The following is a 15,210-nucleotide window of genomic DNA, read 5'->3' on the forward strand; positions in this document are numbered from 1 at the left end:
AAATTTATTGTTGGCCATTATCGGCACCTTTTTAGAGCAAGAAAAATGCATCCCTTTATCATCTTTTGTATGTCTTAACACTGGTCTGTTGTGTTCAAAATCTTCTTTGCTGCATTTTTGGTCAGATCCCTGCAGCACATCTGGGCATGCACAAGTTTCCTAGACCATCTGCGCACCTGCCATGTTTCCCACTCATATGCAAAGGTGGCCATCGGGAAAGTCAAAAACCTACGTAGTCTGTGCGCATGTGTGGGAGATCACTGTGCACAGATGTGCCAATCGACTCTGCCAGGACTTGGAGGCTTGGCCGAGCCCTTTGGTACATCTGCGCACACGTTACCTCACCAGGGGAGGTGAGCGCTGCTGGTACAGAGTGGGTTTGAAGGTCTGCTTTTAAGAAGGCAATTTACAACATTGGACATTAGGAGAGCTAATTGCTGTCCTGAGGTCTTGTGGATAGTGGCCTCTACCAGACAGGAAGTGGTGGAAAATCTCAACTAGGGGTACAGATAGCTATAGTAGGCCGACTGAGGTTTCTTCCCCACTGTTTCTAACAATAGTGTCTTTACTGCAGTCAGTGTCCTGCTTGGCGGAGATTTCTCCTCATTTCTTGTCCTAGCGACACATTGATAACTGTGGAGAAGTCTACCCAGTGGAGCCACAGCGAGTGGTAAAAATTGACAGAGGTTCTAATCCTTCCCCATACTATCCAACAATGACAAAGATATTCAATAGGCTAAAAGAACCTATGCATTTCAGGGGTTGCAAACACTTGAGTTGCAGTTGCATCTTCTTTTTCCTTTTGCTAAATAGTACAACTGACTCTGAACTGTTGGCTGTCATTGATTCAAATTGGACATCCCTTGACTTTGCATCCTCTACAGCAGTGGTCTCCAAACTTTTTTTTTTTTTTTTATATGCGGACCTTGGGGCGCTTTTTTTTATCCACTGATGCCAACAATAAGACACAATTCCCCCCAATGACACCAATGAAGAGCCAGAATTCCTCCCAATGACACCAACAATGGGGCCCAATGACACCACCGATGGGGCACAATTCCTTCCAATGACACCAACAATGAGGCACAATTCCTCCCAATGACGCCAACAATGGGGCCCAATGATACCAACAATGAGGCACAATTCCCCCAATGATACTAGCAATGGAGCCCAATGACAGCACCCATGGGACACAATTCCTTCCAATGACACCAACAATATGACCAAATGACACCACTGATGGGGCACAATTCATTCCAATGACACCAACGATGAGGCACAATTCCTCCCAATGACACCAAAGATGGGGCATTGTTTATTCCCACTGCCATCGGCCACAGTCCTGCCCCCCCTTAAGTCTGAAAGACCGTAAACTGGCCCTTTTTGTTTAGAAAGTTTGGAGACCCCCCTGCTCTACAGCAGGCTCTGTATTGGTGTGGCTCAACATGTGGTCCAAGTCCAGTTTTAAGCAGAAATGCGTCGTGTATTTTAATATGGTTTCTCGTAGAATTCCTCTTACCATCATTTCACTTTAATGTGTGTGGCCAGCTTTAGAACAGTCCGGACTCGGTACGGTTCTAGTCTGAATGCTGGAGATGAAGGTTGCTAGTTCATCGGCACACAGAGTAAATATCCGTTGCCTGCTTCATCCCAATTAAACGCTGGCGGCGCTTCATCTGTCTCCGGCTCTGAAGCATCCGGGGAATGTGTGTTTTGTTGTTTTTTTTGGGGGGGCACGGCTCTGGTCGGTAATCCAGGAATAAATGTGTGCTGGTGGGTTTATTACAAGCCTCGCAGCATATGAATTTAATAACTGGATCCCGGTACAAGGGCCTGCTGGTGGAGGAATGCTGCCAGCTCACAAGATTTGCTTTTGACTTCCTTCTGAAAACTCTGGCCTCATCTTCCCAATACAAAGCATGTTTGTGAGGGGGCTCTTAAAGGAAACCTACCGCTAGAAATCTCCTCTTGAAAATTGTTAGATAGCTGGCTGTCAGACTAATCTCCCTTGGCTTCAGTATTTCAGTATTTTAGGTCACGAGGGGTGAAAAGTTGGCGGGTGTTTAGGCACACTGATGTCTCAAGCGGAGTAGTTTTGTATCCGATCCGAAGAGTTTCTTAATCCAGGGGGTAGGCTACCTCCACACGTTAGTTGTTGTGGACCTACAACTCCCATCAGGCGTTGCAAGACTGACAACCACAGGCATAAATCCCAGAGGCAGAGGCATGAGATTTATAGTTTCACCACAGTTTGGAGTGCTAAGGTTGCTTATGCTTTAACTAAAACCAATGAGGAGTAGGTAATCTTAATTACTTCAGCCCCAGGCCTATTCTGAAACTTCTCTCCTACATGTAAAAATCTACTTTTTTTTTTTTTTTTTTTGCTTGAAAATTTACATAGAACCCACAAACATCATATTTTGTTTTTTAAAGCAGAGGCTCTAGAGCAGGGATATGCAATTAGCGGACCTCCAGCTGTTGCAAAACTACAAGTCCCATCATGCCTCTGCCTATGGGTGTCATGCTTGTGGCTGTCAGAATCTTGCTATGCCTCATGGGATTTGTAGTTCTGCAACAGCTGGAGGTCCGCTAATTGCATATCCCTGCTCTAGAGAATAAAATGGTGGGTGTTGCAATTTTTTATGTCACACGGTAATCGAGCAGCGTTTTTTCAAAAGCTTTTTTTTTGGGGAAAAAAACACTCCCCCAATATAATATTTAGTAGTTTGGTAAAATCTAAAAGATGATGCAGAGTAAACAGATATCTATCATGTCGAGCTTTAAAATTGCGCATGCTCATGGAAACGTCTTTATGGAGCTGGGTTTGCACGGAGGCACAGTCCTGATGAGACAGCCCCTCCCCCCAAACTTATCAAAAAGTTGGAAATGCAAAATTGTCTGTCTTTGTTATAGCAAGTTCAAGAAACACTTGAACTCAATATTTTGGAGTGGTGTCCACATACTCTTGACCATACCGTGTATCTTCAGTAGATGTAAAGTACAGCCATGGCCAAAAGTTTTGAGAATTACAAATATTAATTTTCACAAAGTCTGCTGCCTCAGTTTTTATGATGGCAATTTGCATATACTCCAGAAGGTTATGAAGAGTGAGCAGATGAAGTGCAATTAATTGCAAAGTCCCCTCTTTGGCATGAAATTGAACTTAATCCCATAAAAAAACATTTCCACTGCATTTGTGAAGAAGGCTTCAGGGCACCCAAGAAACTCCAGAAAGCGCCAGGACCGTCTCCTATAACTGATTTCAGCTGCAGGGTCGGGGCACCACCAGTGCAGAGCTTGATGAGGAATAGCAGCAGGTGTGAGTGCATCTGCATGCCCAGTGAGGCGAAGAATTTTGGAGGATAGCCTGGTGTCAAGAAGGGCAGCAAAGAAGCCACTTCTCTCCAGGAAAAACATCAGGGACAGACTGATATTCTGCAAAAGGTACAGGGATTGGACTGCTAAGGACTGGGGTAAAGTCAATTTCTCTGATGAATCACCTTTCCGATTGTTTTTGGCATCTGGAAAAAATCTTGTCTGGAGAAGAAAAGGTGAGTGCTATAAACAGTCCTGTGTCATGCCAACAGTATAGGATTCTGAGACAATTCATGCGTGGGGTTTCTTCTCAACCAAGGGAGTGGGCTCACTCACAATTTTACATAAAGAACACATCCACGGATAAAGAATGGTACAAAAACATCCTCCGAGAGCAACTTCTTCCAATCATCCAAGAACAGTTTGGCGATGAACAATGCCCTTTCCAGCATGATGGAGCACCTTGCCATAAGGAAAAAGTGATAACCAAGTGGCTTGGGGAACAATACATCATAGTTTTGGGTCCATAGCCAGGAAACTCCCCAGACCTTGATTTCTATTGAGAACTTGTGGTCAATCCTTAAGAGGCGAGTGAACAAAAAAGAAAAACCCCACAAATTCTGCCAAACTGGTCCAGAAGTTGATTGATTGACCGCATGCGAATTGCAGAGGTCAACTCTGCAAATATTGACTCTTCTCATAAACTTCATGTAATTGTCAATAAAAGTCTTTGACACTTATAAAATGCTTGTAATTCTACTTTAGTATACCATAGTAACATCTGACAAAAAGATCTAAAGACACTTAAGCAGCAGACTTTGTAAAAATTTATATTTGTGTCATTCTCAAGAGTTTTGGCCACCGTTTTGAAGCTTTTGTTTTGGGAAAGATACTCAGTAGAAATTTATCATGCCCCTTTAATTTGTAGTGAGCAAGAGAGATTGATGTGGTAGTGGTCCTTTTTTCCTGCCCAAACCATAATGACTGTTTTTTAGTATGGCTGAAAAGTGCAATAAATTACCAGCTGCAAATCTCTTTTGTCCTCTTCCTCCAATTAAGATACATTTACACCTCCTGTATTTTTCATCTGGTACGTTTTAGATGCACTTTAGACAATTATGAAACCTAATAACACCCTTCTCTCCACGTGTCTATGAACATTTTCCTCTTTCTGGGGAGCTACAGAAAACAATGCACACTAGAAGTGAGCAACCCCAACTAATGGCCATCACGGTTATAAGGGACAATAAAAACCAAATAAGAAAAGTGTGTTCTTACATAAGCACTCAACACCTTTTAACTTAAAACCCATTTAATAAGTCCTTTAAAATCTTACATTATTAGCAGTCTAAACATATTAGTCATAAGCCAGGAGCAAAAGCCGTCTGGTTTTGTGCAGCATGAACCTCAGGGAAGGGCCTCTTCAGTAGAGACCATGCAAGCAAAACCACAGCTTCAGGCAGAAAAAGCCAACATCCAGCATTTATTATTTTTTTTTTGTGTCCACCTTGATTGTTGGGTGTTGGTACAAGGCATACTGGACCCTCCTGCCCAGTGTTTAAAGAACATTTCAATTAGTCCACATTTGAGCTAACAGAAACTTGTTGTTCTAGCTAACATACTCAAGATCAGCCGTTTTTGACCAGTTCCTCTCCAAGGGTTGATCGCGGGTTCCTTGGGCTGTGGCTGATCTCCCACCTGATTGGGAAAAATTTGTTTTGGTAGGGCCAGTGACATGACCCCAATGATATTTTCTAATGCCACTTGGCAAAGCCAGTGACATGACGCCAATGGTCTATTTCAGTGCCACTTGGCAGAGCCAGCGACACAATGCCAATGGTCTATTTCAGCTCCACTTGGCAGAGCCAGCGACACTATGCCAATGGTCTATTTCAGCGCCACTTGGCACAGCCAGCGACAAGATGCCAATGATCTATTTCAGTGCCACTTGGCAGAGCCAGCAACACGCCGCCATTTATATTTTGCAGAGCCATCAACATGATGCCAGTGATCTGTTTGTTTAAAAAAAAAAACTGTTTATTGCAGTTTTATAAGAAAACATAAGTAGAAAAAAAGCGGCTGATTCAATAATGCACACACTTGAGATATCATTTACAAGGTGTACAGACCAATAATAGTCAGTCCTTGAACAAATATGCCTTAGCTTAAAAGCACAACATTAAGAGCCCATTCACACAGGGGCAACTTTGGATCCGACTTCAAGTCGCCCCAAGTCGCCCCTAGTCGCCTCAAGTCGCGCTACATGAAAAAATCAATGTAAATGAATGGATCTGTCTTAATGCACACTACTGCAGTCGCTCCGACTTCAGAAAAGGTTCCTGTACTACTTCAATCCGACTTGAAGGCAACTTGTACCCATTGATTTCAATGGAAGTTGCCTCCAAGTCTGATCACTGTTCATACTGAGGCAACTTTACAGGAAGCAGAAAGGAAACAGAAAGTAATTTACTCCACTAAACAGCCAGCCCCCTCCTTCACACACACAGCTGATAAGCTCTGATTGGCCACTTGTAAAGTTCCCTGTCCTGGAGGCGACTTCAAGTTGTGTTGTAAGTTGCTCCAAGTCGTGCTGTGATTCATACACAAGTCGTGTCCAAGTTGCCTCCGAAAGTCGCGCTGGAAGTCGTGTTGCCCCTGTGTGAATGGGCTCTACAAAACCTATTTCTGAAAGATTGAATTGAATTCAGCTGTGCAGTAATTCCAGCTGGAGCTCTAAACAGCATTGATGCAACTAGCAGTATTAAAAAAATGAAGGATAAAAAATATAAACAAACGCCAAAAAACATGTCCATATAGTCTCGCACAGCCCAACATGAAGGCCTATCACTGCTTTCCTCTTATTATGGTACAGGGACTCCCGAACAAGTAGTTAATACTGGTGAAGTAGAGTAAATGAGTGTGTTGGGTTCCAATGATCTTTTTTATCTGTAGGTAAGAGCCCTTGCACACTGGGGCGGGGGGCGGCGTCGGCGGTAAAACGCTGCTATTATTAGCGGCGTTTTACCGTCGGTATGCGGCCGCTAGCGGGGGGGTTTTACCCCCCGCTAGCGGCCGAGAAAGGGTTAAATACCACCGCAAAGCGCCTCTGCAGAGGCGCTTTGCCGGCGGTATAGCCGCGCCGTTCCATTGATTTCAATGGGCAGGATCGGTAAGGGAGCGGTATACACACCGCTCCTTCACCGCTCCGAAGATGCTGCTAGCAGGACTTTTTTTACCGTCCTGCCAGCGCATCACTCCAGTGTGCAAGCCCTCGGGGCTTTCACACTGGAATGAAAGCAGCGGCACTTTCGGGGCGGTTTGCAGGCGCTATTATTAACGCAATAGCGCCTGCAAACCGCCCCAGTGTGCAAGGGCTCTAAGGGTAGCATTGTGACCACCACTGTAAGGGATTCTGTCCACTTCCAATTAATGTAGGGGCATTTTCCCAATAACACCTGATAACTTGGCAGGGGTTCCCTGAGACCTGAAAGTTATTTTAAGGGTTCCTCTAGGTCAGGTTTTTACAACCTTTTTTTTTTTTTACCGCAAAGGAAACCTTTGAAATAATTTTCAGGTCCTGGGGAAGCCCTGCTTTAATTGGGGGTCAGTGGGGAAAAATGCTGCTTACTTTGGTCAGTGGGATGAAAACACTCCCCTTACAGTGGTGTCCAGAATACTACTCTTACTGACCACTAAAAATATTATGGGTGCTATATAGCTGGCTCCGTTGGCCCCGGATGTATGCAGACATCATTAAGTAGGAGGCCAATCGGCCACAGCTTAAAGTGTAAGAAATTCTGTAAGGTGACCTTACACTGGACAACCTCCTCATCCCACCCGGACCCACTACACTGAAAAGCCACTTCACCGTTCCGGGGATTTGAAACTTCCTGCTGCTTAATCGCGTGTTCATATTGTTAAGCCAGTACGAATTACAAGGATTCTAATTGGTCAGCACCGTTTCATGGATGGCGCTGACCACTCCGATGCCGTCTAGCCCATAATGTCAGAACTGCGAGGAGAGAGCCACTGGGATTTTTAATCCCTGGACCGGTGAAGTGGCTTTTCGGTGTTTGACAGCAGGGCATCACAGCAATCTAGTAGAGCGGGACCGGGAGGGATGGGGAGGGAGTCCCGTGTAAGGTCACCTTACAGATTTTCTGTAAAGGTGAATGTACACTCTAAGGAACCCCCTAGCGACCTCTGGAGCATGGTTTCTCAACCAGGGTTCCATGGAAGAAGGTTCCTCCCAGAGGTTGCGAGGGGTTCCTTGAGTAATGAACAATTTCTCCCTCCCACTGACACCATTGGTCTTTTTAGCCATCTCTAAGGGGTAATTCTTCCTAGTGACCACAAGTGTGAGGAGTAATCGTCCCCCTGAAAATCTCCCTAATATATCATGAGTTGCACATATAGTAATTTTTTAGCAGGGGTTCCCTGGGACCGGAAAGTTATTTCAAGGGTTCCTCTGTGTTGAAAAGGTTGGGGAATGCTGCTCTGCAGGAATCGTAGGATTCCATGGAACCCTGGGTGAGAATGGCTAAGCTACATGTATAGCATATATATATTTATATATTTTTATTTCTTCTTTTGTAGATATGTTTTCTGTCTGAACTGATAGTGTGACCAATGAGATGTTCAGGGCTTTACTTTTTGGATAAAATAAGGTGTATTAAAAGGGTATTGGCCTTCTCCAGCTTGAAATGTTTAGAGGGATAATTTCTGAGGTATGCCACCATGAAGGGCTTCTTGTTTCTCTGGAAGCCAATGTGCACGTTTGGCTCGGTGGTTGGGGTGGTTGTGGTGAGGTCCTCTAGTGACCTGGTGGAATGTAGCGCTCTTCATTCAAGTTATGCATTGTGCCCTTTCTGTTTTGGCTCCAGCTTCTGGTGAGAGGCATGTATGAGAAATGTGTTTACGTGTGATGTTTTATATGTTCAGGGACATTTTTTAAAATTGACTTTTATACTAACAAGGGTGCTGGAAGTTGGATTCTGCTCACTGTTTGATCTGCACATAAAATTCAGCCCAATGGCATTAGGGCTGAAGGCCCCTGAGAGGAACACTGAGGCCAGGTGCTGTGATGTTTGAAGGAATCTATGGACAGTACCTTGCTGGCCCCTCTTACCAGCCATAGAGAAGAACATAGATCCAGCAATCGCCTTTATTATATGGTATCCAATGAAAATGGAGAGGTTTTATTTAAAATGTTCATTGGTATAGTGATGACAGTGGGGTTGGGGACTACAGAAGGCAAGATTCAATTTTAGCTCTAAAGTATGTGTGGGATGCCTGTGGACACCTATGTGTCATAGTTCATGCTCCGCATTGTTTGCTAGATGGGAGATTCTTTTTCTATTGACATTCCTGCAGAAAGTTTCCATGTTGTGAAAAGTGACCATTGTTTTCTGTTTCTCCCCTGCAGAGAGTCCCCCGGCAGCGATGTCCAGGAATGGATACTTCTTTGAAGAGACTGGTAAGTGTGCAGCCGGAATTGATTGCTCTTACTTAAAATGACATTTAATCAATAAAAAATACATTTAAAAAGGATCTTCTCTCTTCCCTAATGAAAGAATATGTAACCTCCAACATGTCATATTCCTCATATGTGCCTGCAGTACTTGTTTGGAAAAGTATCCTGTTCTCATTGTATTCAAATCCCATCTGCTTTCCTATTAAAAAAAACTAACCGCACTAGAAATGAGAGCACAGCGTGGTCAGTTTTCTGGCTTCGCTGGGAACCCAGCCTGCTCGCTTCTAAAGATCAGACTTGTCCTGACCCCCCCCCCCCCCCAGCCATTCACTGGGAAGTTCAAGTGTTGCTAAACCCACAACAGTAAAATCAGTCTGTAAAGCTATATAAGCAGTAAAGCATGCTTGTGATGCTCACTGTGGAACCTAAGGGGATAATCCTCTGCATTGTGTAAAAAAAAAAAAAAAAAAGCTGTTTGATTCTATCTTCTCTGATCCTCCTGTCCTTCCACAGTCCCCAATCCGTCTCCCTGATAGTACAGAGCCTTGGGGGCACTCTGCACATGCTCAGTTTGGTATGTATTGCTAGAGAGGTATTTTTTATTTTTTGGAGGGTGCTTGTGATCAGCATAGGGCCAGAGCATTGTGTGTATAAGGCAGCAGTATGATCCAGGGGAGGGGGACAGAGAGCCAGAGCATTGTGTGTAGAAGGCAGCAGTGTGATCCAGGGGGAGGAGAGGGGCAGAGAGCCGGAGCATTGTGCGTAAAAGTAATGATGGTGGTTCAAAATTGTGAATCCTGTGGTCCGTGAGGTTCGCAAGGTTGGTGACCACTGCACTAGTGTATGAAGCCGCGTTTGACTTGGCATCAGTATTTACGTATCTAGGTGCTGTGCATAGCCATTTGCACGGCTGTACATGAGTATATGCTGGTAATCGCGTATGCAAGTATTTCCTGAATGCGTGTTCAGGGAATGCGCTTGCATGCTATTTGCATGCTGGCGTCTACCTGCGTACAGCCATCATGTCTATGGTAGCTGTATGAGGTTCCCAGGCACAGAAAAAAAAATCCAGATTTTACGTTGTGCTCGTCCTCGTATACCCTTGTGCATGAGGCCTAAAAAAACTCCATTATCACTTTTGATGGTTTTATTGTCCTCCCAGGAAGTTTTTATTTTTGGGTCCTGTTTAAAAGTTTGTTACACTCTGGCTAGACTTTGTGGTGACTACACAAAGTTCTTTTGAGGTTTCCTTAGTTTAAAATGTTTTACCATCTGAGTAATTCTGAATAAACACTGTGACTTTCACCAGACCCACCAGATGAGCGCAGATCAAAGACACAAAAAGCGTAGCCTATGAAGCGCATTAAAAAGGGAGAAATTCAATTTGTGCGGCTTTCCTGGCTGCGGGGACGCTGGGTTTGTCTCTTCACACAGATGTCCTTGGATCAGCTCGGATCAAGTACGCCGCTGCCGAGCTTTCATGTGCCGCATAGCGAGTCCTGTGTGTGAAAAGTCCCTGGTGCCCCCAAAATGATTGCAGGCAACAAAATCATGGAATGCCCTTCATGCATGCTGAAGTCACGATGATAATGAGGACCTGAACTGTGGAAGCTTGGCCCAAAAAAAGGCAAACGGCTAGTCACTGGTATTGCCTGTAGGCTGATCTTTTCCTAATTAGTAACTTACCATTAGGTCCCGGGACAAGGTCATCCAGTGCCCGGGGCAAACCACCCTCCCCTCTCCCCGGATTATTACACACGAGTCAATGTAATTTCAAGACGAGAAAATATTTATTTAAAATAAAATGGGTTTAATGAAGTCAAACAGAATTCAATCACATCTGCCCCTCCTGACACAAAGCACAACACGCTTAAAGTCAGCTATCATTTTCAAATTAACCACCACTGTATGTATACACATAGGAGTGGTCAATTTGAATATGATAGCTGACTTTAAGCGCATTGCGGTGCTTTGTGTCAGATTAGGCAGCCCATTAAAAAATAAATTTAAAATGCAATGCACTTAAATGTGGTTCTGCTGCATACTGAAGAGGAGGTGGGAGAAAAATAAGCCCCTCATTGGTGTCAGTGGCCGCAATGATAACCCCCTGCATTGGTGTCGGTGGCCGCAATGATAACCCCCTGCATTGGTGTCGGTGGCCGCAATGATAACCCCCTGCATTGGTGTCGGTGGCCGCAATGATAACCCCCTGCATTGGAGTCGGTGGCCGCAATGATAACCCCCTGCATTGGTGTCGGTGGCCGCAATGATAACCCCCTGCATTGGTGTCGGTGGCCGCAATGATAACCCCCTGCATTGGTGTCGGTGGCCGCAATGATAACCCCCTGCATTGGTGTCGGTGGCCGCAATGATAACCCCCTGCATTGGTGTCGGTGGCCGCAATGATAACCCCCTGCATTGGTGTCGGTGGCCGCAATGATAACCCCCTGCATTGGTGTCGGTGGCCGCAATGATAACCCCCTGCATTGGTGTCGGTGGCCGCAATGATAACCCCCTGCATTGGTGTCGGTGGCCGCAATGATAACCCCCTGCATTGGTGTCGGTGGCCGCAGTAATAACCCCCTGCATTGGTGTCGGGGGCCGCAGTAATAACCCCCTGCATTGGTGTCGGTGGCCGCAATGATAACCCCCTGCATTGGTGTCGGTGGCCGCAGTGATAACCCCCTGCATTGGAGTCGGTGGCCGCAATGATAACCCCCTGCATTGGTGTCGGTGGCCGCAGTAATAACCCCCTGCATTGGTGTCGGGGGCCGCAGTGATAACCCCCTGCATTGGTGTCGGTGGCCGCAATGATAACCCCCTGCATTGGAGTCGGTGGCCGCAATGATAACCCCCTGCATTGGTGTCGGTGGCTGCAATAAAACCCCCCTGCATTGGCGGCAGCGCTCTTTGGCAAGCAGTAAGCATGCATTCGCGTAGCCATTACAAGGAACGATCATATCTCCAATCGACTTACTATACAGTATGATCCAAAAAAGGAGAGCATAAGAATCTTTCAAAGCGCCATCCACTTAACCATATCAGATTATTACCTTTCCTACGATTAGATTTTCCATTCAGACTAATCACAATCATTTCAGTTATTTTTCAAAAGCGATCTTTGACCCGGTTTGTTTTAATAATTTGCAGATCCGAGCCATATTATCTGATTCTTTAAAGAATCTTTGGGTCTAATTGTTATATGTATGGCCACTATTAGACACATGGGGGTTGATCTATATGAAAACTGGAGAGTGCAATATCTGGTGCATTTCTGCATAGAAACCAGTTGGCTTCCAGGTTTATTTATTTATTTATTTATTTTTTTGTTGTTTTTGTTTTTTTTTTTTCAAAACTTAATTGAACAATCTGAAATTAGAACAGCTGCACCAGTTTTTGCACTCTCCAGTTATAGTTATAGTAAATCAACCCCAAAGCCTTGCAGCAGAAGTTTGCAGTAATACGGACAGTGCTCTGTTTCTTGTTTTTGTGTCCTGCGTGGTGCGGACCTGGAATCGTTTAGTGGGATACTGTGTCATCTTGACCTCAGGCTTCAATGTCCCCGCTTGGCATCTCTAGTCTTTCGAGCTTTATCTCCTTTTCTTATTCTGTCTTAATCTCTGCATGAAGTTGTTGACATTGGAATTCCTGTAATAGTTGTCATGTTTGTCTTTATATGTTCATTCCAATTGTTTCCCTGGGCTTAGAACTGAACTCCCAGCAAAATACATAAAAAAAAACAAAAAAACAAAAAAAAAAACGTAAGGGTACAACTAAGTCGTACCAATACGTATCCAAGAACGAAACCGTAAGGGTACTACTAAGTCATACCAATACATCAATCAGAGAAATACCAATCCATATCCATGAAAGAAACCATAAAGGTACCACCAAGTCATACCAGGAATATAATATTTTATTATATTATATATATTTTTTTCCTTTCGCTTGCTATGGCTCCCCAACAATATCACAAGAAGGTTCCACATAACTGTCACAGATGGCACATGATGTAAAGAGGAGGACAGAAACTCATAGTGCAGCAAGTTAAAAGCAAATGCAATATTTTAAGCTGTTGCACTCACATGAGAAATGGATGAGATCGCAGAATACAGAAGCAAAGGTGGCACCCCTACAGTTTCTGCCGGTGCGCAACTGCGCAATGACGTCACAGGTCGAGACTCTGCCCATGGTGTTCCTACTAAACAGTCCTCATCAGAGAAGGAGATCAAGGGCACATACTTGGCCATTTTACTTTGCTTTTCTACACCCCCCTATGGGGTTTTACTGTGTGCACACATGGATATTGGGTAGCCTGGAGAGCTCACGCCTCTGAAGCCATACTGAAAATATTGTTTTTTCATACACACATCCACTTGTGACTGCAAATCCCATTATTGGGCATTTGAAGGAATTCCCAATAAAGAGATTAGAAGGAATGCCCCTTTTAGAAGGAACGCCCACCTCTCCAGGGACAGCAGAAGCAATGAAAATTGTGAAAAGTCAGTCATTGTGCAATCTTGCTTGCTGGTCTATTAAACAAAAAAAAAAAAGTGTAAAAGCATTTTAAAACCACACTTATTCCAAAAGCTGATTACACTTGCATATAAATATTTTGCAAAGGTATAAAATGATTCTTATTGGTCCTCCAGCCCCACCCTTATTGTTGCTTCTAAATAAAGATTACGTTGGGGAAGTATATCCTGTTCCCGGTGATGTCCCAAATTCCTCCCTTGTAAATATTTGTTTGTGTTCCATGGCCTGGGAACCTAAATTGCAGCAGCTTGAAGAGGTGATTTGCATAGTTGTGTGTTGTGACACTCCGATTATAAAGTGGAGTAAAGGTTGTTCCCATAATTAATTGTTCTGTAGACAGACCTAAGTAATTCACGTAGGTGTAGCTGCCATAAAACTTGGCCGGTGTCCTGGCACGATATCACCCTATTATAATTTTGAGAGTCCGTGTGTGCCTGCAAACAGGTGGAACGTGTAACATCACCACATTCATGGTGACTTCTAGGGCTAATTTTAGTTTAATGCATGCAAATCCTTCTGACAAAATGTCCCAGCTATGTTTATATTTGCTAGAACAAGTCTGCTGTTCTTAAAGGAAACCTATCATGAAGGAGGATAGATCACCTATGGCATGTGCCCTATCCTAAAGGAGGACAGGAGCATGCCATCGTTGACCCATCATGGAGGACAGGAGCGTGCCATCGTTGACCCATCATGGAGGACAGGAACGTGCCATCGTTGACCCATCATGGAGGACAGGAACGTGCCATCGTTGACCCATCATGGAGGACAGGAACGTGCCATCGTTGACCCATCATGGAGGACAGGAACGTGCCATCGTTGACCCATCATGGAGGACAGGAACGTGCCATCGTTGACCCATCATGGAGGACAGGAACGTGCCATCGTTGACCCATCATGGAGGACAGGAACGTGCCATCGTTGACCCATCATGGAGGACAGGAACGTGCCATCGTTGACCCATCATGGAGGACAGGAACGTGCCATCGTTGACCCATCATGGAGAAAAGCAACGTGCCATCGTTGACCCATCATGGAGAAAAGGAACGTGCCATCGTTGACCCATCATGGAGAAAAGGAACGTGCCATCGTTGACCCATCATGGAGAAAAGGAACGTGCCATCGTTGACCCATCATGGAGAAAAGGAACGTGCCATCGTTGACCCATCATGGAGAAAAGGAACGTGCCATCGTTGACCCATCATGGAGAACAGGAACGTGCCATCGTTGACCCATCATGGAGAACAGGAACGTGCCATCGTTGACCCATCATGGAGAAAAGGAACGTGCCATCGTTGACCCATCATGGAGAAAAGGAACGTGCCATCGTTGACCCATCATGGAGAAAAGGAACGTGCCATCGTTGACCCATCATGGAGAACAGGAACGTGCCATCGTTGACCCATCATGAAGGAAAACAGGAACGTGCCTTAGGTGAGAATTTGTCACCTTTTGCTATGTTATCACAATGGGAACTTGTCAGTTCCCATGTGATAGCACTGACTGTACACTGGTAAACGCTGATCTGAGGGAACACCTGGTACAGATACCAATGTGGTTCCCTGGATGCAGACCACCCATACTTGCACACGTGTACGCTCAGATCCACATCCTGTCATTTATTTGTACAGACACCCGTATTGCAACACTTGGGCGGCTATAACAATACCTGGTCACTTCTACATGCTCCTCTATATCCTCTCCCTACTATGTGTCCTTGCTCATCTGTCCCTTCTGGCTGACCCAGGACCTCCCTGGCAGGTGTCAGAATGCAGAGCAGCTGGAGATCAGTGAAGGTCCATTTGCTGATCTTTCTTGGGTAGTCTGCACCTGGAAGTGCTCAGCTGTGATCCCTTCTGGGTCCAGAGCGGACAGTCTCCATCCAC

General features: G+C 44.9%; 1 protein-coding gene across 5 annotated transcripts in view; it reads left to right on the top strand.

Moving 5' to 3' along the window:
- Positions 1 to 15,210, top strand: part of SLC4A11 (solute carrier family 4 member 11) — a 229,399-nt gene that overhangs the window by 66,958 nt on the left and 147,231 nt on the right. For all 5 annotated transcript variants that reach the window (XM_073611028.1, XM_073611030.1, XM_073611029.1 and 2 more), the window contains exon 2: positions 8,741 to 8,791. In XM_073611028.1, the coding sequence (XP_073467129.1) occupies positions 8,741 to 8,791 (51 nt within the window). The remainder of the gene's footprint in view (positions 1 to 8,740; positions 8,792 to 15,210) is intronic.

The sequence above is a fragment of the Aquarana catesbeiana genome, linkage group LG01 (genome assembly GCF_042186555.1).
Source record: "Aquarana catesbeiana isolate 2022-GZ linkage group LG01, ASM4218655v1, whole genome shotgun sequence".
NCBI classification, from domain to species: Eukaryota; Metazoa; Chordata; class Amphibia; order Anura; family Ranidae; genus Aquarana; species Aquarana catesbeiana.